The 25,101-nt window shown below is 42.8% G+C and overlaps 1 protein-coding gene across 4 annotated transcripts in view; it reads left to right on the top strand.

Annotated features, from left to right (window-relative positions):
- The window catches only part of TNRC6C (trinucleotide repeat containing adaptor 6C), a 114,410-nt gene that overhangs the window by 30,815 nt on the left and 58,494 nt on the right, over nt 1-25,101 (top strand). For all 4 annotated transcript variants that reach the window (XR_009693085.1, XM_061144706.1, XM_061144705.1 and 1 more), the window contains exons 2-3: nt 7,947-8,046; nt 8,775-8,796. Coding sequence is in view for 3 of the 4 variants with exons in the window: in XM_061144706.1 (XP_061000689.1) it covers nt 7,984-8,046; nt 8,775-8,796 (85 nt within the window). In the remaining variant the exon portion in view is untranslated. The remainder of the gene's footprint in view (nt 1-7,946; nt 8,047-8,774; nt 8,797-25,101) is intronic.

Here is a 25,101-nt window from a genome sequence, read left to right as displayed (position 1 = left end):
GGTCAGGGAACTAAGATCTCACACATGTGCATGCTAAGTCACTCAGTCAGGTCTGACTCTTTGCAACCCCATGGACTATAGCCCACCAGGCTCTGTTGCCCACACAATCTTCCAGGCAAGAATACTGGAAGCGAGTTGCCATTTCCTCCTCCAGAGGATCTTCCTGACCCTGGGATCACTCCTGGGTCTCCTGCACCTCCTGCATTGGCAGGCAGGTTTTTTTTTTTTTTTTTTTTACCTCTGGCGCCACCTGGGAAGCCCAAGCTCCCATGTACTGTGGGGCTACTAAGCCCACGCACCACAGCTGGAGAGATACCTGTGTGCTGCAGTGAAGAGCCCCTGTGGTGCAGCTAAGGGCTGATGCAGCCAAAAATAAAAGATTTTTTTTTAATTTTTCTTAAAAAGAAAGGAAAAGAAGTGCTAAGTCTCACTAATAGCCAGAGAAATGCAAAATAAAGTAATAATGAGATATCATCACTTAAATAGACCAGGTCTGTCAGTTGGGAGAACGGATGAGGAAAGAGAGAGACACGTTGAATGAGGAAAACAAGATGCAAAAAAACCTGTATTACAAAACAATGATCAGTTAAAATCCTTTGTAAAAAGGATAATGTATGTGATTCCATATAATTACATGAACATGATGAAAGGCTCAGAAGAATATGAACTCGGTGGCTTCATGGGTTATCTGGAAGGGAGGTGGAGGAGAGTGGACCTCTGACTTGGGTGTGGAGAGAGAAGAAAGAATGAGTAAGTGGGTGCCAGGCAAATGAGAAACAAAAGCAAAGTTTATATTGGGAAAAATGCATAAGATTACATTTGCACTTGTGTGTAAAACCATATATATTTAAATGAAAGTTTTAAGTTGAAATTTAACTTAAGCAGCCTCCCTGGTGGTCCAGTGGCCTTCAAGTTCAATCCCTGTTCAGGGAACAAGATAAAGATCCCTTGTGCCACAACTGAGACCCCGTGCAGCCAAATAAATATTTTTTAATTAAAATTTAAAAATGCAATTTTCCCAACCTGGCCATCCCTCTTCTTTATTTCCCATACAGCTTGACTTATAAATCCACCTCACAACTTCTCCACACAGGGGAAAAAGAAAAAATACAGTTTATAATCTCTTACTAGCCTCAAAAGGTAGATAGAAATGTATTGAATATTACTTGGTCATTTCAGGAAATAAAGTTTCCCTGGGAAAGAAAGTATACTTATCGAAGATGTTCTTCCAGTATAAATTTCACCTGAGGGACTTCCCTGGTGGTCCAGTAGCTAAGAGGCCACCTTGCAATGCAGGGGACGCGAGGTCAGTCCCTGGTTGGGGATGTAAGATCCCACACATCACAGAACAGCTCAGCGGGTGCACTGCAACCAGCGAGTCCGAGCATCGAAAGGCAAGATCCTGTATGATACAGCTAAGACCCGATGCAGCAAATAAATAAAGTGTTAAAAAAATTTTTTTTTCACCTGAGATTATGGATGAGAAATTGGTACCAGCAATGTCCTGAATGATGACAGGCTTTTTTTCTCCGTGCCACAGAGACAGAAGACAGTCCTGCCACCAAGGTACTTAGAGCCCAGAGTACAGGAGGAAGCACACAGTGTTCATTAAAAGCAGGGCCTTAGCTCTAATAGATAACATGAGCAGGAGGGCATCACCCAGCAGACTTCTAAGCTCTCATTGCATTGTGTGCATATCATTGTTGTAATAGTCATCATTTGTTTGAGGCATTATTTATATGAATATCCTGAAAAGTGTATGACCCCCCTCCTTGTCACTGCTGTGATCCCAGGGGGCTTATAATGCCATTGTTCAAAAAGTATTTGTTAAATGAATCAGCCCTTCTGTTTGTCCCTGATGCCTACCTACCACAGTAAATAGCATATGCTAGTTGTGTAGTGAACATATGAGATGATCTTAAGGTTTAGGCTTTCTAGGAAAGGAACAGATGAAAATAGCTTACAAGGAAATGGAAATCGGGGAACAGGAGGTTTCCGTAAAGATAATGAATGGGTGTAGTGGAAACAGGAGTAAGCGTAGGAGGTTATGGTCAGAATGCAGAATAGTGACATCTAATGTGTCGGCAGTTCTGGATGCTTAAGATCTGGTAGTTAATAATTTGAATAAAACACCCTTTAGGATCAGGGGAAAGGCTGCATGTTTTGTTTTTTGAGGCTGCTTTAGCAAACTAGCCAGCTCCCCAACCAGTCTTCCTAAAGCAAAGCCCATGAGGAAGCAAGTCCAGCTCATACACACAAAACGAATCTGTTTATTTATTTTTAATTGGAGGATAATTGCTTTACAGCGTTGGGTTGGTTTCTGCCCTGCTGCTGCTGCTGCTAAGTTGCTTCAGTCGTGTCCAACTCTGTGCGACCCCATAGACGGCAGCCCACCAGGTTCCCCATGCATCACCATGAATCAGCCATAGGTTCACATAGTCCCATCCCTCCTGAACCTCCCCCCCACCTCCCACCCCATCCCACCCCTCTAGGTTGTCACCAAGCACCAGGTTGAGCTCCCTGTGTGCTAATTGGTTTTTTGATACCTTGAATGGTCAAACTAAAGATGACCAGACAATTGAGAAAAGATTCACATCAAAGGGAACCTAAGGGAGGTGGTATCCAGAAAGGAAACAAACAATGCAGAAAATTGGAAGAACTTCAGATAAACCTAATTATTAATCTCCTCAGCTAGCATAAAAATGACCTGCATCTATAAAACAAGAACACAGTGCTGTGGGAACTAAAAAACAAGGAAGTTAAGTAAAATTTTAATATCATGAAATAGGAAACTCAGTAGAAGGACTTGAAAGATCTAGTCGTAAAAAATTGACAGCAACAATAGCAAAAAAAAGAGTAGAAAACATAAAGGTAAATTATGATTATCCATCTAATAGACTTAATATGTTGTTCAGAAAGCAGAAGATGTTTTCAAATAAATCGGAGAACCGAAAGTAACACCTCTATATTGAAAACATCAGCCAAATACTAAGCACAAATAATGGGGGAGAAAGACACTGAGGTGCACATCATCATGAAATTTCAGAATCCTGGGGGTGACAGGAAGCTTTGGGAGGAATCACCTAGAAAGGACTAAAAAGCAAAACAAAATCAGACATCTCTTAAATAGGTAGTAGATGCTGGAATGCAGGGGCGTGGTGCCTTCAAACTTGATTCTCCACCTAGAATTTATGCTCAGCCAAGCCATCAGTGAAACAAAACGGTAGCATAATTGAGGGCATCATTCAAGGAGGAAGACAAGGGAAGTCACAGGATGACGGAGTTAGTAAGTTCAGGTCAGCATTCATGGATGGGCAGTGATGAGTTTGCACACACTGTTCTGTCTGCTTAGTCTGTTTTCCCCTCCTTTCCCACTGCACTGATGGAAATGACACAGTGATTCAGAGTTACATATAAGGAACAATTAAGCCATAGTGAAAGTAGGCTCCAGAAAGAGATACAAAGGTCCAAGCAGCATGTGAAAAGATACTTGACACCACTATCAGGAGGGAAATGCAAATCAAAACCACAATGTGGTACTTAGGGTAATCAAATTAATAAAAACGGAAAATAGAACGGGTGGTTGCCAGGGCTGGGGGTGGGGGGGATAGTGGAGAGTTATTTCATGGGCAGAGTTTCAGTTTTACAAGATGGAAAGAGTTCTGGAGATGGGTTATACAACCATATGACTGTAACTTTACTGAACTGTACGTGTAAAAATGGCTTAAGATGGCAGATTTTATGTATATTTTACCACAATTTAAATTTTTTAAAAAATGAAATGACTGGAGGATCTTAGAAAACTCTAGCAGAGTGCTCCCAGCACAGAGCGAGCTGGACCAAGGCTCTGAAGGGAGTTCGGGCAATGCAGTTGAGGAGAGGGCTCCTGTTTTTAAACTGGAGGAGAGCGGATGTGTAAAAAACAAAAACAGAATTTTTGTAGGGAGGATAGAGCAAGAGGAAAGGAAAAACAACTAGGAACTCTGGGAAAAGCGGCTACACAGGAGGTTAAATGTCCTCACAGTATACTACCTAGCTTTGCATTGAACATTAACACACTGCTTTTAAAGCAAATGCCACTCATTGATTTAATTCATAGTAGTGACCGACTTAATGGACTTGAACTAGAACAAACTCCAGGAGACAGTGAAGGACAGAGAAGCCTGGCGTGCTGCAGTCCATGGGGTCGCAAAGAGTCGGACACGACCCAGCGACTGAACAAGTGATGGGGTGGAAGAGTGGGGTCCTGAAGAACCGCATCTGCCTCCATCACTGTTGACATTAAACTGTTAACATCTCAGATTGATAAGTCAAGATACAAGGATCCAAGCATTTTTAAAGGTACACGACTATACAGTCACATAGAGAATATTCTTAAAGAAACTCTGTGTTATCTCCATGGAGAGAGCCTGTGGACCCTGGAGAAGGAAGAATCTCTTTTTGTTATGTATCTTTTGTACTCTTTATGCTTTCTCATGAGCATGTATTACTTTTTAAATAAAAATGAGATTCAATGCTTTTTACAAAATTATTAATGAAAAATAGCAGAAATTATATACCAGGAGATAGAAGAAAGTAGTGCTAGTTAGGGGGGATATTAGATGACATTTTCTTAAAAGTTCAAACATTTGAATCATGCCTTAGTCATAGAAACATGACTTCAGGCAAGAAAGTGTAAGGTATCTCAGGGCTACATGAGATGTTTATTTCCAACCTTTATTTCAATACTATGAAAGTGAAAGTCACTCAGTCATGTCCGACTCTGCGACTGTATAGTCCGTGGGATTCTCCAGGCAAGAATACTGGAGTGGGTAGCCTTTCCCGTCTCCAGGGGATCTTCCCAACCCAGGGATCAAACCCAGGTCTCCCGAATTGCAGGTAGATTCTTTACCACCTGAGCCACAGGGGAAGCCCCTGAACTGTACTGCTATGGGAATAGGTGGTTCTAATTAATTTAACTTTCAGAATAATAAAATTAAGCAAAAATCATTTTTATTCCATATTCTATAGCTTTTTTGAAAAGTAGCTCTACTTGCCCACCTTATTAAGTTTAATATCAGAAGGTAATTGAAGGCTTTCATTACGCTGTAGATTAAGAAAGCATGCACAGGTGGGGCAGGTGTAGGATAAGGGAGTTAGAGAAGGCGAGGTTCGGGAAAAGACCGAGACGGCACTTTGCAGGAACAGGTCACCTTTAATGAGGCGAGAAGGGGCAGCAGTCAGATTAGTGAGTGCTGCACTAATCCGAGAGAAGACTAGTATATACAGGCATATATGTGGAAAGACAGCCTGTTCTTCTCCAAGGTTGTTCCGAGTAGTTCTCTCTCAAATGGCTGGGAGAAGGAATCCTGGAGATAGGCCAGAGGCTGGACTGGCTGGGAGCTGGGCTTAACCAACCTTAATGTCCATTTTTTCCCCCCCTTTGGGTGAGAGAGTTCCTTGTTTTGCATAGCATGCTGGGGAGGACCTGGAGGGGGAGTTTTAACTCCAAGCTATTTTGAGCCATGTAACTTTCCTTCAGCAGCCATGACATTCCTAGTTTTTATTTGTTCCCTTTTTCCCTAGACGTGAGGCAACAGTGTGGTGATTACAGCACCAATGCACCATTCACGGAGCTTGACTGTGCTTTGTAAGAATACTTAAACACAGATTTCTTAGTGTCTCTGCACCTTTTAACATGAAAAGATTCCTAGAAGGTATTACCTGAGATAATGAACATTTCCCAAGCTTGAGAAATGTACTGACCTCCTTCTAAAAGTTGTTTCTCAACCTTGGCTGGGCATTGGAGTCATCTGGAAGCTTTTAAAACTCCTGGATGACTGAGTTCTGTTCCCTGATCTCACTGAAAACCGTTGCAGCCTTGGCATTGGAAGTGGGGGGGGGGGGGGGGGAGGTGGCAGTTGTTCCTTCTGTGAAAAAAGTTGCTTTTTGTTTTTCTTTTTTGCTGCCCTGGGTTTTCATCAGCTCATAGGCTTAGTTGCCCCATAGCAGGTGGGATCTTAATTCCCCTTCCCCAGCAGGGATCGAACCCACAGCCCTTGCCTTAAGGAGACAGGTTCTTAACCTCTGGACCCCCAGGGAAATCCGCTTCGCGGGTGGTTCTGATGAGAGGCCAAGAACCACTGTTTCAAAGGAAGACTGATCTCTTAAGTGGGCTTCCCTGGTGGCTTAGTGGTAAAGACTCTGCCTGCAAAAATGCAGGATCCATTATTCTTGCCCAGGAAACCCCATGGACAGAGGAGGCTGGTGGGCTACAGTCCATGGGGTCACAGACAGCTGAACACAGCTGAGCACAACGACAAAGTGCCCCCCCATCAAGTTGATTTCAATTGTTTTCCTTATGATGATATTCAGATATATACAGACTGACGCTAGGTTGAGATCCCCTATGCGTGCAGTAGTCGTAAGCACATTTACAAGTTAAAAACAAACTTCAAAATCAAGAAATTAAACAACAGTGATGGGTGGATAGCGGTGTTGTGCTGAGGCTGTTGTGTGTGTGTTGTTCCTTCTCCTTATTCTGTTAAATTCTCCTTCCCACCTGTCAGTCCCGGCCCAGTGAGGAGGCAGAGACTACATGGCAATATCAACAGGGAATGTTTGTTATGAGAATAATTAAATTGTGCATGCTAAGTTTCTTCAATCACGTCCAACTCTTTGCAACCCCATGGACTATAGCCCGCCAGGCTCCTCTGTCCACGGGATTCTCCAGGCAAGAATACTGGAGTGGGTTGCCATGCCCTACCTCCAGGGAATCTTCCTGACCCAGGAATCGAACCCATGTCTCCTGCTGCTCCATGCATTGCAGGCAGATTCCTTACCACTGAGCCACCAGGGGAAGCCCAATTAAACTGTGGTAAGAGAGGAACTCTAGAAAACTGTGTGCTAGCTAGGGCTGAGGGAGAGAGCCTGAGGAAGGCCCAACTGGAGGGGGCCCCTCCCCGAGGCTGGGGCTCACACCCACTGAAGAAGCGGTAGTGCAGCCCCCTGGATGGCAGAGCAGCTCCCAGCATCGCCCAGGTCAGCCAGTGGGCAGTTGGTGGTCGCAGGAAGCGCTCCTCCAGCCAGGGAGAGCTGCTGCCAGTAGCCCATCACACAGACACACTGGACCCTCCTCCCCAGGGGTCCTCCTGGCTACATGCTGACCTCACAGCAGGCTAGCCCCTTGCTCCTGCAGATCCCGCTAGGGCCCTGCACTGGGAAACTTCTGCGTGGCGCTCACAGGGAAGAAGGGCTTAAGGGAACACATCCATCATTGCGTGGCCTGTGCTGGAGGGTGAATCTGGAGCTGACAGGCGGTGAGTTGATAACCGACAGCAGCCCGCCCCGCGCCAGCCAGACACGTGTGCGACGTTAAGCTGTAGCTCATAAGCCGCCCGACTCTTCAGGAGTTGCTCGGGGCTGTGTTCTGCGTACCCTTCCAGCTGTTCCCCATGCTGTGTAGGGAGCTCTGTTTAAGAAACAATTGGTCTGTCGAACAGACAAGGTGTGCGTAAGAATAACCTCCAAAGACTCTGACTTGGTTGTTCTAGAGTGGGACCCAGGAGTCTGCACTTTTAATCCAGAAGGTGTGATGACAGTGGTCCCTGAGACAGAAATCCTGGTCTGGAGCTGGACTGTAGGGACTATGTCTTTTTCTCCATCTTGTCCTCTAATGCTGCGTACACTGCCTGATAGAAGGTTGGTGTTCAACAGATGTGGGCCGAGTGAATGGCCGCCACAAATGGCTGTGTGTTCTGGTACTGAAGAGAAGTGGAGCCCTGGAGCGGGGCAGGGGGGGTGAATGTCCATGTCTAACGCCTCTTCTCAAAATATCCTTCTTCGTACCATGCGTGGAACTCTGCTTGACTTGCAACTTTTGGCAGCTAATTTTTTTTTTTCTTCATTTTAAATCATTGATTTAAAATGGACATTAGGCTAATACCACTTTTGTTTATTTTTAATAGGGAGAAAGAACAAGAAACACAAAAAGAGGAACATTTGATGGAAGAAAAGAAAAAGAAAAAGCAGGAAGAAAAGAAAAAGAAGGAAGGTGCTCAGAAAAAGGTTTGGCTAGAGTTCCTAGTCCATTGTTTCTGTAGTCCCTCTGTCTCACTGCGTTATCATAGCCATTACGTTACAGAGGTTCAGTTTATTACTTTTGAAATTCGGTATGCTCGATCTAGAGTGCTGGTGACATAGATAAAGGGTGACAATCACAAAATGTCTTTTAAAAGAAGCATTAGAGCTGTGTTTTGAAGGATTTTGTGTTTACTGGTAGTAAAGAATGGCCATGCTATTTTATTTAAACTGAACTGTCCAAAACAACCATGTGTAAGGCCCTTTAACTGACTTTGTTAGAAAAGCTAGAAATAATATTTGCAGCTTTGGCAAGTGTTCTTTTACAGCTTTTACTAGTAAATATTACAATTTAAAGTCATACTGTAAATCTTACCATCAGGCTGGAATTTTAGGTACAAATTACATTGTCTATTTTATTCTTGCCTGATTTAATGTACCTTATAGTTAAAACTGTTTATGTTTTAGTCTGTATTAAAATATAGAGCTTAAATGAGCTTCCAGATAGATTGTTTTGCCTTTGGGTCAATATTGGCACGTAATAACATGTAGACAATTATACATTTTTTTCCCAGTAATAAATTTTAATAAAGGAACTGGGCAAAAACTTGTTTTTAAAGTTTCTAATATTAAAGTCTGCTTATACACTTTCATATGGATATGTACATCCTACACATTATTCCTAAAGAGTTTTTTTGTTTTTTTTTTTTTTTCAGGCTGCTGATCAAAAAACCAAAGGTGAGTTTACTTTATTTTGGGGGGTAAATTTTATGGCAGTACCAAAGTTTATGATGATGACTTTTTAAAAAATTGGTGGTTAAACACAAAGAATCTAACCCTGCCTTTGAATCTATTTTTTACAATTCACTGTGAAATTCGTTGCTTATTCCTGGTTTTACATCTGCATTTAGTTAGCATATGCTTAATCTAAAATGCCTACAGCATGTTTTATTAGGGTACATGTGTCTTTTTCAGTTATGGCTTCCTAAGGGAATATGCCCAGTAGTGGGGTTGGGTCATATGGTAGTTTTATTTCTAGTTTTTTTAATGAATCTCCGTACTCTTCTCCATAGTGGCTGTGTCAGTTTGCATTCCCACCAACAGTGCAAGAGGATTCCCTTTTCTCCATACCTTCTCCAGCATTTATTGTTTGTAGATTTTTTGATGACAACCATCCTGAAGGGTGTGAGGTGATGCCTCATTGTAGTTTTGATTTGCATTTCCCTAACAATGAGATGTTGAGCATTGAAATATACACATTACCATATGTAAAATTTGGAAATGTGCTGTTTGATACAGGGAGCTCAAACCTGGCGCTCTGTGACAACCTAGAGGTGGGTGGAGGGGGAGATGGGAGGGAGGCTCGAGAGGCAGGGACATACGCATGTCCCTGTAGGGTGAGTATGTCCCCTGTGGGCGACTGTGGCTGAGTCAAGTTGATACATGGCAGAAACCAACACAATATGGTAAAGCAATTATCCTCCAATTAAAAGAAAATAATTTTTAAAATATATATATTATATTAGCTTTCTAAACAATGCTTTATGATTTTCCTTCTGATTTGATTTCCACCAATCAAGGATTAACCCAATAATGTTGATCCAGTTTGCGTAAACAACCAAAGGATACTGAATTTCTTTAAAGCTTCTACTTTCTCTTTGCCAACTATTATAATAAAAGGAGATATATTCTTTCTATATTCTTCTCTCTTTGCTTATTAATGTGTGAAAGATTTCCTTTTTATTCTCCAAGTCCGGAATTGGCACTGGTTGTCCTGACGGGTGTGAGCAGGAACGCATGTGGTTCTCACAGTACCCTGGGCGTCTCTGCCCCGTGCTGGTGGGCCAGCAGAAGGGAAGCCGCTCGGAGCCTCCTCGCTTGGAGCCTCCTCGCTTGGTGCTTGACGTGCTCGGAGACTGTCCAGTGCTGGGGAGCACACACGCGGGACTCGCAGTCACCGGCTCCGTCTAATTTGGAGCAAGGCACTTCATCTCTTTAAGCCTCAGGTATCTCATACTTAGCGTGAGAAGGGTGAGGGGTGAGTTTTCACACCTTGCAGAGCTGCCGTGAGATCCACAAGGCCAGGGCTCGGTGCCTGGCACAGAGCTCGAGCTTGCTAGAGGTTGGCTGTGGTTACTTGTAAGTTGTTGTTTCTGTTGGACGCTCACGTGTAATTGTAGGCGCAGACACGTGCTCCACTTTTGCCTGGCATTTGTAGTTTTCCAAGTAGAGTTTACGTCATCTCATTTGAACTTTGTGATCGAACAGGGCAGGTGTTAGTTGACAATGAAGAAACCATGGCTGAGAGCGTGACTTAATGTGGCTTGCTCTTGGCCGAGACTTAGTGCGAGGACAGGCCTCGAGGGAGCCTGGGCATCTGACCCCAGCATGCTTGCCTCGGAGCTCTCACCGCAGGGCCATGGTAAGAGATGGATTTCATGTAAATGAATATTTAAAGACAGCATAGTTTTCAAAAAGGACGTTTTCTCTCTCATGCTCTCAGTGGTTGTGTGAATTTACAAAACACTGGTCAGAAGGGCCCAAAAGGCTTCGGTCCATGGTTGTTTTGAAATTATGATCTTGAAAAAGAAATAATGGTTTCTTAACATTATCATTTTAAAGTGCAAAATTATTGCTCTGAATTATCCGTTTCCTTTTTTTTTTTTTTTTAACATTTTGAGAAGTTTTTACAACTTGATTCAGTGCCGGCTGACAATGTTCTGTTGTCACTATAATTGTTTTCTCTTGAAATAGTAACAAATTGCTTATGATTGTACAGTGATCATGAATTACATTGTCCCGCCACTTTACAGAGTTATTATTTTCTATTACTGTTCTGATGAGTATTTTCATTGCTGACTCCAAACCCTACTGGGTTTTTATCTTCTCCTTTTATCTTCTCTGAAATACTGCTCCTTTGGGTACAATTTATCAGTAACTGTACTAACTATAACCAGCCTCAGAACAGAACATAATGATTATTAACATCCTTCTAAACAATGGGGGGGAAAATGCTTTTTTGAATTATAAATAACAGTGCTGCTAGGTAATTCATTAATAAATATTAGCAGCGCCAAGGTCTAAATTTTTCTCAGGCTCTCCATTATTACTGGTTCCACTCAAAATTAACTGCCTAAAAAAATTAATAAATAAACTGCCTGTGAGGTGGTGGTTCTGAGTTTCCAACCGGACCTGTGTGTCAAATAGCACAGGCTGGGCCTGACCGTGTGTTGAAATACACTATACGAATAGTACGGATGCCCACACAGAGCACAGACCTGCTTTGCAAACCGTCTGGCATTTTCCTGTCTTTCCCCTGCTCTGGAGTCTGTAGCCAGAGGGGCAGGCCCGCATTTGCCTTGGGCCCTCTCACGCCCCCAGCTCCTCGGAGGCCTGAGACCGGCACCTCACTGGCTACAGCTTTGAGACATACCCTGTCTGTGAATTAGTTCCAGCCATGGTCGGTGCTGTCTGCCGTGTCCACACGGGTAAACTGAAGCTCTGAGAGGTGCCCCCGAAACCATGTAAACTGTCAGTGGCAGGGCTGACATGCCCAGAATCTTCCTGAACTTGCAGCATCCAGGAGGGGCACGCAGCAGACATTTCACCTGTTTGTCGCATCAACTGTTTGTCAGCACCTATCGTGCTCCAGAACAGTCCTGTATCGGTAGAGGGATGCTCCAGAACCAGGTCTCGACCTCCTGGCCAGATGTGACGGCGCCCCCTGCAGAGTCACCAGAAGTCAGAGAACCCTGCTGTCGCCACACAGCAGCACCAGCAGGACCAGGGCCGAGGCACTGGAATGTAGGAGGGAGTTTAACAATTTGAGTGAGTCCAGGAGTGGAAGACTCTTATGTGAGAGGCTACAGCTATAAATAAGGCGATATAATACAGTGAGTCGGGTAGCACAGTAGAAGTTTGAGTTGATTTCATTTTGACAGTTAGCTCAGACGGGACCATGTCAGTCGGTCAGTGCCGTGCTCTGTGGCGCTGCACACGGCAGAAACAGCAGTGTCTCCACTATTCAGCGTCGTGTTCGACTGAACTCTCTCAGTGACGGAAACTTCACCTCTTTAAGTTTTGATTTATTTCATTTTCAAAGAACTCTTTATATGTTATACACGTACCTATGTTATCAGTTCAGTTCAGTTGCTCAGTCGTGTCCGACTCTTTGTGAATCCATGGACTGCAGCATGCTAGGCTTCCCTGTCCATCACCAATTCCCAAAGCTTGCTCAAACTCATGTCCACTGAGTCAGCAATGCCATCCAACCATCTTATCCTCTGTCGTCCCCTTCTCCTCCTGCCTTCGATCTTTCCCAGCATCAGGGTCTTTTCCTGAGTTAGTTCTTCACGTCAGGTGGCCAAAGTATTGGAGCTTCAGCTTCAGTATCAGTCCTTCCAATGACTATTCAGGACTGATTTCCTTTAGGATGGATTGGTTTGATCTTGCTGTCCAAGGGACTCTCGAGTCTTATCCAAAACCTTAGTTCAAAACCGTCAATTCTTCGGCACTCAGCTTTCTTTATAGTCCAACTCTCAGATCCATACATGACTATTGGAAAAACCATAGCTTTGACTAGATAGACCTTTGTTGGCAAAGTAATGTCTCTGCTTTTTAATATGCTGTCTAGGTTGGTCATAGATTTTCTTCCAAGGAGCAAGTGTCTTTTAATTTCATGGCTGCAGTCACCATCTGCTGTGATTTTGGAGCCCAAAAAATTAAAGTCTCTCATTGTTTCCATTGTTTCCTCATCTATTTGCCATCAAGTGATGGGACAAGATGACATAATCTTAGCTTTCTGAATGTTGAGTTTTAAGCCAACTTTTTTACTGTCATCTTTCACTTTCATCAAGAGGCTCTTTAATAGTTCTTTACTTTCTGCCATAAGGGGAATGTCATCTGCGTATCTGAGGTTATTGATATTTCTCCCAGCAACCTTGATTCCAGCTTGTGCTTCATCCAGCCTGGCATTCACATGATGTACTCTGCATATAAGTTAAATAAGTAGGGTGACAATATACAGCCTTGACGTACTCCTTTTCCTATTTTGGAACCAGTCTGTTGTTCCATGTCCAGTTCTAACTGTTGCTTCTTGCCTGCATACAAGTTTCTCAGGAGGCAGGTCAGGTGGTCTGGTAGTCCCATCTCTTTAAGAATTTTCCACAGTTTATTGTGTTCCATACAGTCAAAGGCTTTGGCATAATCAATAAAGTAGAAGTAGATGTTTTTCTGAAACTCTCTTGCTTTTCTTATGATCCAGCGGATGTTGGCAATTTAATCTCTGGTTCTTCTGCCTTTTCTAAATCCAGCTTGAACATCTGGTAGTTCACAGTTCATGTGCTGTTGGAGTCTGGCTTGGAGAATTTTGAGCATTACTTTGCTAGCGTTTAAGATGAGTGCAGTTGTGTGGTAGTTTGAGCATTCTTTGGCATTGCCTTTCTTTGGGATTGGAATGAAAACTGACCTTTTCTAATCCTGTGGCCACTGCTGAGTTTTCCAAATTTGCTGGTGTATTGAGTGTAGCACTTTAACAGCATCATCTTTTAGGATTTGAAACAGCTCAACTGGAATTCCATCACCTCCACTAGTTTTGTTCATAGTGATGCTTCCTAAGGCCCACTTGACTTAAGACTCCAGGATGTCTGGCTCTAGGTGAGTGATCACACCATCGTGATTATCTGGGTCAAGAAGATCTTTTTTGTATAGTCCTGTGTATTCTTGCCACCTCTTCTTAATACCTTCTGCTTCTGTTAGGTCCATACCATTTCTGTCCTATATTGTGCCCATCTTTGCATGAAGTGTTCCTTTAGTGTCTCTAATTTTCTTGAAGAGATTTCTAGTCTTTCCCATTCTATTGTTTTCCTCTATTTCTTTGCATTGACCACTGAGGAAAGCTTTCTTACCTCTCCTTGCTATTCTTTGGAACTCTGCATTCAAATGGGAGTATCTTTCCTTTTCTCCCTTGCCTTAGCTCCTCTTCTTTTCTCAGCTATTTGTAAGGCATCCTCAGACAACCCTTTTGCCTTTTTGCATTTCTTTATCTTGGGGATGGTCTTGATCCCTGCCTCCTGTACAATGTCACGAACCTCTGTCCATAATTCTTCAGGCACTCTGTCAGATCTAATCCCTTGAATCTATTTGTCACTTCCACTGTATAATCGTAAGGGATTTGATTTAGGTCATACCTGAATGGTCTAGTGGTTTTCCCTACTTTCTTCAATTTAAGTCTGAATTTGGCATTATACCTTTCTGCTTTCTCCTAGAAAGAGGAGCCTAATCCATTCTTGATAGATCAGTCTTCATTATAGCTTTAATTATGCTTTAAAAGTTTTTTTATATCAAGCTATAACCATTGAACTTGAACTATGAATCTTCATTTAAAAGACAAATGAAGAATGGAATCTCACTGGAAGTTTTTTCATTTGCTAAATCTAATATATAGTGTGCTGCTTCTCCTCCCCTACTCCCGTCTGGAAACTCGGTGCCTAGAAATTCTGCTTTACAAAATTATAAGTAAAATTTTGTCTCTGTTTTTCCAAATCCTGATTAGCAATGTCTCTGTTAAGGTCATTTTCTTTTTACGATTCAGGCAAGCGAGTCGGTTCATAGGAAACACTGTGCTGCAGGTATTGGCGCCCCGCATTCACCCTGGTGTGTCTGCTTGGTGCAGCTCTGGAGCTTTTTATGCAAGTAGCAGATCCACCCTCACCTTTCCCCAGTTTCCTCCTCCTCCTGTCCCCCTGAGTACCCTGCTCTCCTAGGAATCTGAGCCTGTGTCTGTGACTGGAATTCTCTTCCTCTAGTGCTTTCTAGTCTTCGGTGGTGGTAGTTTTAATCATCCTTTCCTTATGTTTCTTCTTGTGATGAAAAATGTAGGTAATATTAGTATATTCTCATTGTTTCTAAAAAGAAGTTCAAGTTCACATGAAGCCCCTCCGTGTTGAGATATCTAGCTGTTAACATTTTGTTGACCATCCTTGAAGGCATCTCTCTATATATACATAAATGTGTATTTTATATGGACTCTCCCAGGATTAAACCCTTCCCTGTCTCCTGCCCCTCAGGGAGCTGCACTAAGCAACTTGAAAACCTCCGTATAAGTCTGTTCAGAAACAAAGCAGTCCTTTGTAAATTCTGCTAAACATTGTCTTTGCATTGGTAACCAATCAAAGAGTCAGCTGAACACCATGCCTTAGTGAGACCCTATATGTTCTCATAGTTGGGGAAAGGGAATCAGATATAATCCTCTTTTTTTGTTTGTTTGTATTTTTATCATCCTGTTTTGAAACACCATTAGCTTGTGTCTTATATCCTTACTGTAGAGTAGCTAATGTCTAAGTTTTAGACAGTTTATAATGGGTTTTGCTTCACTAATCATTAATCTCTTCTTTATTTGAGGCACTGCCCTTAATTTGGGCAGAGAAAATAATAGCTTTATGATGTGATGACCTTATGAGCCTAAATTTTCTTATTGTCTTGTGGGTTTTTTCATGGATTTAAAGGGTTTTTTAAAAAGGATTAGCTATAATTATACTCATAAATTCAAAATGAATTTAATTTAGTGGTTTTAGCCAGATTTTCTCAAGTTCATAAAATAGAAAGATAAGGTTTCATATGAAAAGTTCAAAGTTAATTATATCATGTATAAAAGTGAATATCTTGATGACCCAACATGGCTCAAACTCCACATGTTTAATGATTCATGGTTTTGAGTCATATACTTTTAAAATTTCATACATTTTAATTAGTTTCCTAATCTTGCTCGAAAGGACTATAAGTTTTGCGATCAGGTATTCAGCTTCACCATGCATTCAGTTTCTAATTGTTAATTTTAAGCAAACTTTTATATGCTCTTGTTAATGTAAATCAATTGAAAGCATATTCTTTCCGTGCCTTATGTTGATTTTTTTTTTTTTTTTTGGTTCCACCACAAGGCTAGTGGGATCTTGGTTCCCGGACCAGGGACTGAACCTGCACTGTCAGCAGTTAAAGCGCAGAGGCCTAGCCACTGGACTGCCAGGGAATTCCCTAAACATATATTTATAAATCCCTTTCATTCAACACGAATGAAAAGTGGTGAGAATTGAGGTTTAAAGCGTGTCTTCTGATTTCATAGTCAGATATGATAAAAATAAACAGAAATGAACCCACGTTTCTGTACCTCACCAGTTAGGTGGCACTTTTTTTTTTAGCTGAGGCAGTTTATTACCATTTGCTCAGTCTTTCAGGGATCAAACACAATAATCAGCAGTTAGTATTTATAAAGCAGCAGATCTGTGTTTTCCTAGTTAATAAAATTGGCCAAATTCCTTGAATTTACATGTATTCACGTCTACATCCACGTTACCAAAGCAGATACCATTTTGAGTTTATGAATTACTCTAAAAAGCAGCATCTGAAAGTCTAGTCAACATGATATTTTCTATAAAATATGGCATTTTACTTTTCTATCTACAAAATTAATAAAAGAGCTTGAAGGATCCTTAGAGATTATCCAACTCCTGTGTTAGATGGGAAATGAGATTCAAAGAGTTGAAATGATTTGTACAAGTTTTGACAGCTAGTTAGTAACAAAACTAGAACTAGAATCTTCACCTTCTGATTGTCAATTATATATTTTTCTCCATATGAAGGACCTGGAGATGTAGGTATTGTGTATCTATCATCAGTATTATATCAGTTAAAAAAATAACTTAAGACATTTTCAAATAAGGCTGGAAGAAATTCCTAAAAGATTTGTTATGTGAGGGTCTTTATGGAATGATATCTTACAGGATTTTTAACATTAGCTATGTTATTCTTCAGCTGTGGTATTCTATGTTTAAAGGAATTGTTTAATTTTACTTATTAAATCCCTAGGGAAAGGAAGATATAATAAATGCATGAACATTTTTTCATGGGAACAAAGGAAAGTGTATTAAGCTGTGGTATTTTTCCCCTAAATATGTAGGCAATTTAAAGAGATAAAAATTATTGGGAAAAAAAACTTAAGGGATTTTATTTATATATGTGTGTGTGTGTGTGTGTGTGTGTGTGTGTATACACACACATACATGCACACACACATATACTTTCTTGATCAAACTTTGGAGAAAAGGAAGTAAACCCAGTGATAATTTGTGTTATCTCTTACAAGTCCCTTTAACTGCATCTTCTGCATGGGCCTCAAGTGACGTGAAAGTCCACATCTCTGGTTAGCATAACTTCCCTGACACATTAAACATAAAAGACAGTCTCCAGGCATAAAGTTATAATTTATAGCTCTAAGGGAAGCTTGCAATCTGCTTTCTGAGAAGTAATTTGTTTACCCAGATTGCTTTCTTTTCCTTTTTTTTTTTTTTTTTGCAAGAGCTTTATTGGGTTATAGTTGACACACAGTAAACTGCATGTATTTAAAGAGAACAGTTTAATAAATATTGGCTGGTGCACACCTGTGAAACCATTCCTGAAATCAAGATCACATCCATCATCCCTGAAAGTACCCCTGTGCCCTTTCCCAAACCACCTCTCCATCCTCTCTCATCAGTCTCTGGGCAGACACTGGTCTACTTTCTGTCACTACAGAAGGTTTCCTAGACTGTTACATAAACAGATTCATACCACTTGCACCCTTGGCTGTTTTCACTCAGCCTGATCTCATGATTGCCATCCCCGTTACTGTATCAGCGCCATCTCTGTTATGGTATCAGGAGGTCATTCCCTTTTATTGCTGAGTAGTATTCCAGTGTTTGAATTTTTCACAGTTTCTTTATCCATTCATCTGTCATGGACATTTGAGTTGTTTTCAGTTTTTAGCCATAATAAAATAAAGTGCCTATGCACATTCATGTGCAAGGCTCTGTATGAATGAATGTCCTTTCATTTCCCTTTGGTAAATGCCTGGGAGTAGAATGGCTGGATCTTCTGGTAGATGGGTGCAGAACTTTTCCACGGTGATTGTCCCATTTCACAGTTCTTTGAATCCTCATCAACACTTGGAAAGTCAGTCTTCACAGTTTTTGCCTTTCTAATAGATGTGGTATCGCTTTGTGGTTTTGATTTGCATTTCCCAAATGATGTTGGACATTACCTTTATGTGCTTTTTTGCCATCTGTGTATCTTCTTTGGTGAATGCATATTCTAATATTTTGCCGCTACTTTCTGAGTTACTTGTTTTTTGACTCTAGATTGGTTTATAATATTAAATTGGCCTCTAGAGTTGGACAGAAAGTCCCATCAGTGCAGCTTAGTTTTCTGCATACCTCAGTCATTTTCCCTTTTTTCTGTGTGTGCAGTTATTTATATGATAGTTATATCAGTAAATATGCACTTGTAGTATGATCACATTTTACTCAGCTTTTGACATACCTACTAAAGATTGCATTAATAAATGAGCTAAATATTAGTCACATTATATTGCCTAGAGTTATCAAGTTCATTAATTAATTTGATAGTTTATAAATACCTAGCAGACAGCAGAGATAAGGTCTCTGTTCTCAAATAAAGATACTAATAGAGTTAACTACATAAGCAATGGATATATAAGCAAGTGAATGCAATAAAATGTTCTGGGTGTTGTGTTTTATTTATCCCCCATCTTCTACCTGAAAAGATGTTAAGTTGCATTCATTTGATCATCTTTTCACCCAATGTTTATATTTCTATAAGAAAAGATAATCTTTAAAATAAGGTTATCATTTTAAAAACAAATGAGAAAACTGGGGGAAAGGGCAATACCGACTAAGAGTGAGATAAATACCTGCTGGAGCTGGACCACTCCCCTGCTTGGCCTCTAGCTTAGCTGTGGACACCAGTACGAGGTGGGATGCTTGTCTCATCTGTCAGGCATGAGCCTGTCCTACCAAAAAAGAGAGCCCCTGGAGAGTTTTAAGTAGGGGAGTGACAGCATGAGCTTATATTTTAGAAAGATCCCTGAAAGTGCCAGATTGAAGATGGATTAAACAGTTGGAGAGAGGGCTAGAAACAGTGGGTGCAGCTTGACCACTGCCTAGTCCAACCTCCAGATGCTGAGTGGAGAGAGTAGGGAGGAAGGAAGGGGTCATGTTGACAGAATGGGCAGAAGTCAGAGACCAACTGGGCTAGTAACAATTTGATCCAGCAGGTATCTATTGAACACCTTGTATTTGCCTGGCACCATGCTGTTCACTGTGGGGAGAAAAAGATTTTGAAAATAGATATGTTTCACACTCTCCTGGGACTTAGAGTCTTGTGGGGAGTGGATGTAAGCATCAGTCACGATGCTACAGGTGTCGTGACTGACCTCCCCGAAGGAGAGGACTGTTGATCATGAGAGCACCGAACGCAGAAACCTGGGTGAAGCTGGGATTAGGAGGGGCGTCTTGAGTGCTGCTTCATTGAGATCCCAAGGATAACTGGGAACCTAGGCCCGGGAGAGTAAAGAGGGCAGAGGGCTCCCCGTACGGAGGGAGCATCATTCTCACAGAGGCTGGCTGGACCCCAAACAGACTGAAGGCCGCAGGGCCTGGGAGCCATCGGCAAGGGGAGGAGACGTGGTAGATGGGGACGAAAGTGGTCAGTGAGGACCAGGACGTGGACGGGTGGAAGGTTCCTTTTCCTGAGAGCAGTCAGGAGGCTTTTCAAACTGAGAAGTCAGCTTGGTCAGTGTGGTCAGGGTTGTCAGTGTGGTCGGGTTTCCCTCCCGCTCCCCTGCCTTCTCTGACTACGTGTTGGAGTAGTTAACTGGGGCTCCCTCTTCTGGCAGGTTGTAGGATTCTGCACTCAGAGGGAGAAAAGCAGCTCAAGATGAGCAATTGCTATTCCACAATTTATTTTATTGAAGAAGAGTTGATCTAGTGTTTCAAGTGTACAGCAAAGTGATTGAGTTATACCTGTTTTTTTTCTTTTTCAAATGATTGTCCATTATAGATTATTACAAGATATATACTGAATATAGTTCCCTATGCTATACAGTAGGACCTTGTTGTTTATCTGTTTTATGCATAGTAGTTTGTATCTGCTAATTCCAAACTCCTAATTTATCTCCCCCTCTGCCCCCTTTCCTCTTTGGTAGCCATAAGTTTGCTACGTCTATGAGTCTGTTTCTGCTTTGTGAATAAATTCATTCCCACAATTTACTAACTTATTAAAACACATGCACGCAACCCTTTTGCACAAGGCAATATGCATGTCCTGGGAGAACACAGGTGAGACATAATCCCATGGAAACCTCTGTTTTATGCGATTTCAGATTCACTGTTTGTTCCTAGAGCTTGTTCTGCCTGGGATGATTCTGCATGGAGAGACAGGAGGTCAGACTTAGAAGCTTGTCCACTCCCCAGACTTCTTTACCCTTTGTGTCAGTCCTGTGTGTCGCCTCTTTGAGAAGTGTTTCAAGTGATGGTCCATATTAAGGAAAGCAATGGTCCATATTATAGAAAAGCCAGGACTTCCCTGGTAGTCCAGTGGTTGAGAATCCTCCTACCAGTGCAGGAGAAACAGGTTCTACCCCTGATCTGAGAAGAGTCCAGATGCCTCGGGGCAGCTAACCCTGGGTGCTGCAGCTACTGAGCCTGTGCTGTCAAGCCTGAGTGCCTAGGGCCTGCGCTCCACAACAGGAGAAGCCTCGGTAATGAGAAGCCCGAACACCGCACCTAGAGAGTAGCCCCCTGCTCGCCACAAATAGAGAGAGCCCTTGCACAGCAACGAAGACCCAGCACAGCCAGAATTAATGAATTAAAAGAAAAGCCAATATGTGCTAATTGCTGTATTGGCTACCTGGCTTTAACAGGCTGTTATCAAAGTTTTCTGTTTCAGTTTTCTGAATCATCTGGCCAGTGTTTAAAAGAACCTAGAAATGTTTGCCTGTATGACTGATAATACATTTTCTCAGAATGGAAGAATCCAAGGACCAAAATATGGTAACCTTTTAATGAAATGATTCTTATTGTTAATAGTCATTATTAAAGTAATTCTGCTGTAACATTTGTATTATCCAGTCTGATATATTAAGAGTAGCATTTAATTCAATTTAATACCTTTTAGAGAGGTAACTGTAATACATTAGAATAGAAAATATCTCTGAACAGCATTTCTCATTAGCAGCAGACACTAAGTTAATGTAGTTAGTAGCTAATGAGTTTGTGCTCATTTTGAGTTGGGCTCTAAAGTTGCCATGGTGACAGATCAGCCAGAAGCCATCAACAGAACAAATAGAAGGCCACTGCTCTGTACCCCACCGGGACTGCGACAAACACGGCAGATGGACCCTCGTTGCTCTCGCTGTCTTCAGCTTGCATCTCATTGTTCTCAGGGAACTTGTCCCTGCAATGTTTGTTGCTGTGTAGATTGCAGAAGTGATTGTAATAATGAAAATGTTCCTTGAAATCTCTGATTGTTTCAGCACAGGAGAATAGTTCTCTTTCATAGTCCGATTTGCAAACAGTTAACATACGTATTTCACTAAATTTAAAATTTTAAGAAACTCTGAATCTTTGAGTATATATTCCGAAATGGCTGAAATTAATGCAAAGCTTTAAAATATTTTTCCGTTTCTTGTCATTGTGTGGTGTCTGTGCATAAGAGAAATTCTTTGCTTTATCATACAAAAACTTATCTCTCTTAAGTACTAAGATACCATCAATTATAGGTAGAACATAATGGAAATTCCCTGGTGGTCCAGTGATTAGGACTCCAAGCCTTCACCACCTAGGGTGCAGGTTCAGTCCCTCACCAGAGAACTAAGATCCCACAAGTTAAGCAGCATGGCCGGGGGCAGGGGCGGCGGGGGGAATATATATATATATATAGGGCATGTGGAGTGGAGTCACTCAGTCGTGTCCGACTCTCTGCGACCCCGTGGACTGTAGCCCACCAGGCCCCTCCGCCCACAGGACCCCAGGCAGTAGTGCTGGAGTGGGCTGCCACCATGGATTTAACAATGCCTTATTGATGGTTGGCGGTGAATGAGGAAACTGTATTAAGTTTATACACCAATTGTAAGATGCATCCAAATTTCAGAAACAAGACGTGTTGAAATGTGTAGGTTAAAAGGTCCCTCTAGTTAACATTTACCTATGAAAGCTTACTTTTAAAATATACCTCTCTAATCCATTGCCTGACTGCTTGTCAGTTTACTGTAGACTAATGAAGGTAGCCTGTGAGACTTTAATCCAGGGGTATGTAGGTAAGTCCCGTTATAGGAAATGCTGTTAGAAGGGAACATTTGTTGAATATCTAGCTCATAGCATATACTGTGATGCTGTCTAGGTGAGTGAAAGATTTAAATGTACTGCTTGCTGGGGGGAAAAAAAAAATGTGCTCTTCACCAGAGCTGAATTGAAGGGTATAGAAACCACTCTAGCTATATTAAGCAGAAATGAGTTTAGGTGCAAAGAATTGGGTGCTTATACAGTCGTTGGAGGGATGGCGTGCCCTGGGCTGGGAGGCAGATATGACTCCCCAGAGGGCCCTCCAGAGGAGCTGCTCCCAGGGGAAAAGGCAGAATGCCCTGCAGGCCCCGCTGACTTCAAGAGCACTATGTCACTGCCGCAGCCCAGGTTTCAGGAAGCTGCCACCAAGACAGTGACTGGGAACCGGGAACCCGTGCAAAAGCCTCCACCATCTCCAGGGCGGTGCTCACACTTGGAGCTGGAGCAATGGACAGAGGGCACTCAGGTCACTGCTGGATCCTTGAAGCTGTGAACCGGCCCCTGCTGGCCTGTGGCTGGTGTGCTGGTCAGGGAGGGGGGCGCCTTTGATTGCTGCTTTTGTAAGGGTTTTAAAATGCCAGGATGGATGTTCATTAGCTCCTTACTCTTAAGCTCCTACTCACTCACAGTGTGTTCTTAGTTGAGCCAGTCTCTCCTCTGCTGTAAAATCCCCTTGCAATGGCCCCGATGTGGCGACCTTGAATCGAGTCTGCTTTACCATCTTCAGCAAGTGTCATTGAACTTTTTCTGTAACATAACATACTCATAGAGCACTTGCTCTGTGTCCAACACTGTTCTAAAGGGCTCTTCACACATGTTAATATTCACTGCTCAAAGAACGTCTCAGTAAGGTGTTGATTGTTACCCTCACTTCATCCTCCACCTTCCTGCATTTTACAGACAGCACCGCTGAGGGGCAGAGAGTTAAATAACTTACCCAGCTTCACCAGCCACTCAGTGGCAGAGCTGAGATTCAAATAGATGGGTCTGCGCTCATAGCCATGACACCACATCTGAAGAGGAGCCACACATGGGAGGGATAAACTCCAAGGCGTGCGTGGCTGGGACCTCCTGGGGGAGGTGACGCGTGCAGCCGTGAGAGGGAGAGAAGAACCTTTGATGGACTCAGCGACATTTTCTTCCTTCTTAAGCTGGAGATTGGGTCCATGGAGGTTTGTTGACCATTTGGTCTCTATGCCTTTTTGTACTTCTTAATTATTTCCAAATAATTTCTCTTCTTTTTTTTAAACAAAAGAATGTCTTTAGTATGACTTGGGTAATAAGATGGAAACGCCTCAATGCGCCGGGCACCCCACCCTCCTCTGCTAAGTGTCTGATGAGCAGCATAAGGTAGATCCTAGCAGGAACCACCCCCCCCCCCCCCCCAGGTGTGCAGAATGGGACGCAGAGGTGCTGTCGGGCACAACTCCTGGCTCTGAGCCTGTACAGTCGGTTCTTGATCAAGGTTGCCTGCTTGTGGAGTTTAAACAACCACTTGCAGTCACAGCATCCTGGACTCTCCTTGAGTTTGTAATCAAAGGAGCCTGTCCTCAGAGAACTTCTGCCCAAAACTGGACTCTCCAAGCTTGTCCGTGCTCTGAAGCCCGGACAGGAACACCACGGGGTTGCCCTCCACTAGGCTGCCCCGGAGTGCTCTTCCAGCCAGTGGCCAAGTGATGGGGTCCAGAATGTACAAAGACTCCACCTGCCTCTCCAGCCTGGCTTCCAGGAGCCCTCCCCTGGGCGCTGAACTCCAGCCTCACGAGCCTTGTCTCAGGCCTTCAATGCACAGAAGCCTTTTCCTATTTCAAGATCTTCCCATGCTCAGTCCAGGCTGGTTGGGAGTGAGCTTGCAGACACACTCCCCTGGCCCAGCTTAGCAGTCACTTCCTCAGCAGAGATTTCTCTGAGTCCCTAATACAAGTGAGGTTCTTTTGTCCCTCATGTTTAAGTTAGTATCTTACAGGAACCATATCTATTTATTTTCCTCAATGCACTCAATGCCTGACACAAAATAGGCACTCATTAAATATTTCCCAAATAAGTAAATTCAGAGAGGGTAAAGGAGAATACTGACACCTGTGGGGGTGAAATTTTTAGCCGACAACAGGAGAAAAGTCAGCTTTAGCCCTGTTGACCCTGCCCAGCTTTTCTTGTTTTTCACAGCCCTTAGCACCTTCTGGTGACCACTTACCTTAATAGGCATCTTGTTCATCAGTTGTCTCCCCCTGCTAAGATGTGAGCAAAGGGCATGGGGAGGCGGGAGTCTGCCTTTGGAAGAAGTTCAGTGGGAGTCTGTCTACTGGAGGGTTCAGAGCTAGGCTCTGGAAAGCCTTTGTATGTGTAAATGCATGAGTAGCTTTGGTCTCGGTACCTGGAGTCCCAGTCAGAGGCTGAGAGAAGGGCTGGGTATCAGGGTTTGGAAGAGGCCGGGAAAGCTTGAAACAGGGTAAGGGGGCTTTGGGCAGACTATGGTTCCTCTTACAAGAGGAACGTTAGCAGCAGGAGGAGCTTGGCTTTGAATCACTTAAGTAGGAACAGAACCCGTCAGCTTTCTGAGCCTGCAACTTTAGGCAGTCTGGAAACCAGACCGAAGTTTGGGATGATTCAGAGGTGTGGATAGCATAGTGAAAGGAAGCCCAGGGGGTCCAGATGGCAGTACTGGGGGCTCAGGCCATGGAAAACGACTAGAGAAGCAGAAGATGGACTGGGGAGTCCAGAGTGGAATAAAAGTTAAGCAGGCTGGGTCAGCCTTCTGTCTTGGTCTCTAGAGGTGGCAGAGTGTAGTGCCAAAGTCCCCCAGGGCACTCAAGGGACAGTCTGAACTTCCTGCCCTTACAGTGGCCGGTTGTTTTGGAAAAGCAGTAGTAGG

The sequence above is a fragment of the Dama dama genome, chromosome 5, assembly GCF_033118175.1.
Source record: "Dama dama isolate Ldn47 chromosome 5, ASM3311817v1, whole genome shotgun sequence".
Lineage (NCBI taxonomy): Eukaryota > Metazoa > Chordata > Mammalia > Artiodactyla > Cervidae > Dama > Dama dama.
This window is presented reverse-complemented; position numbering and strand designations above follow the sequence as displayed.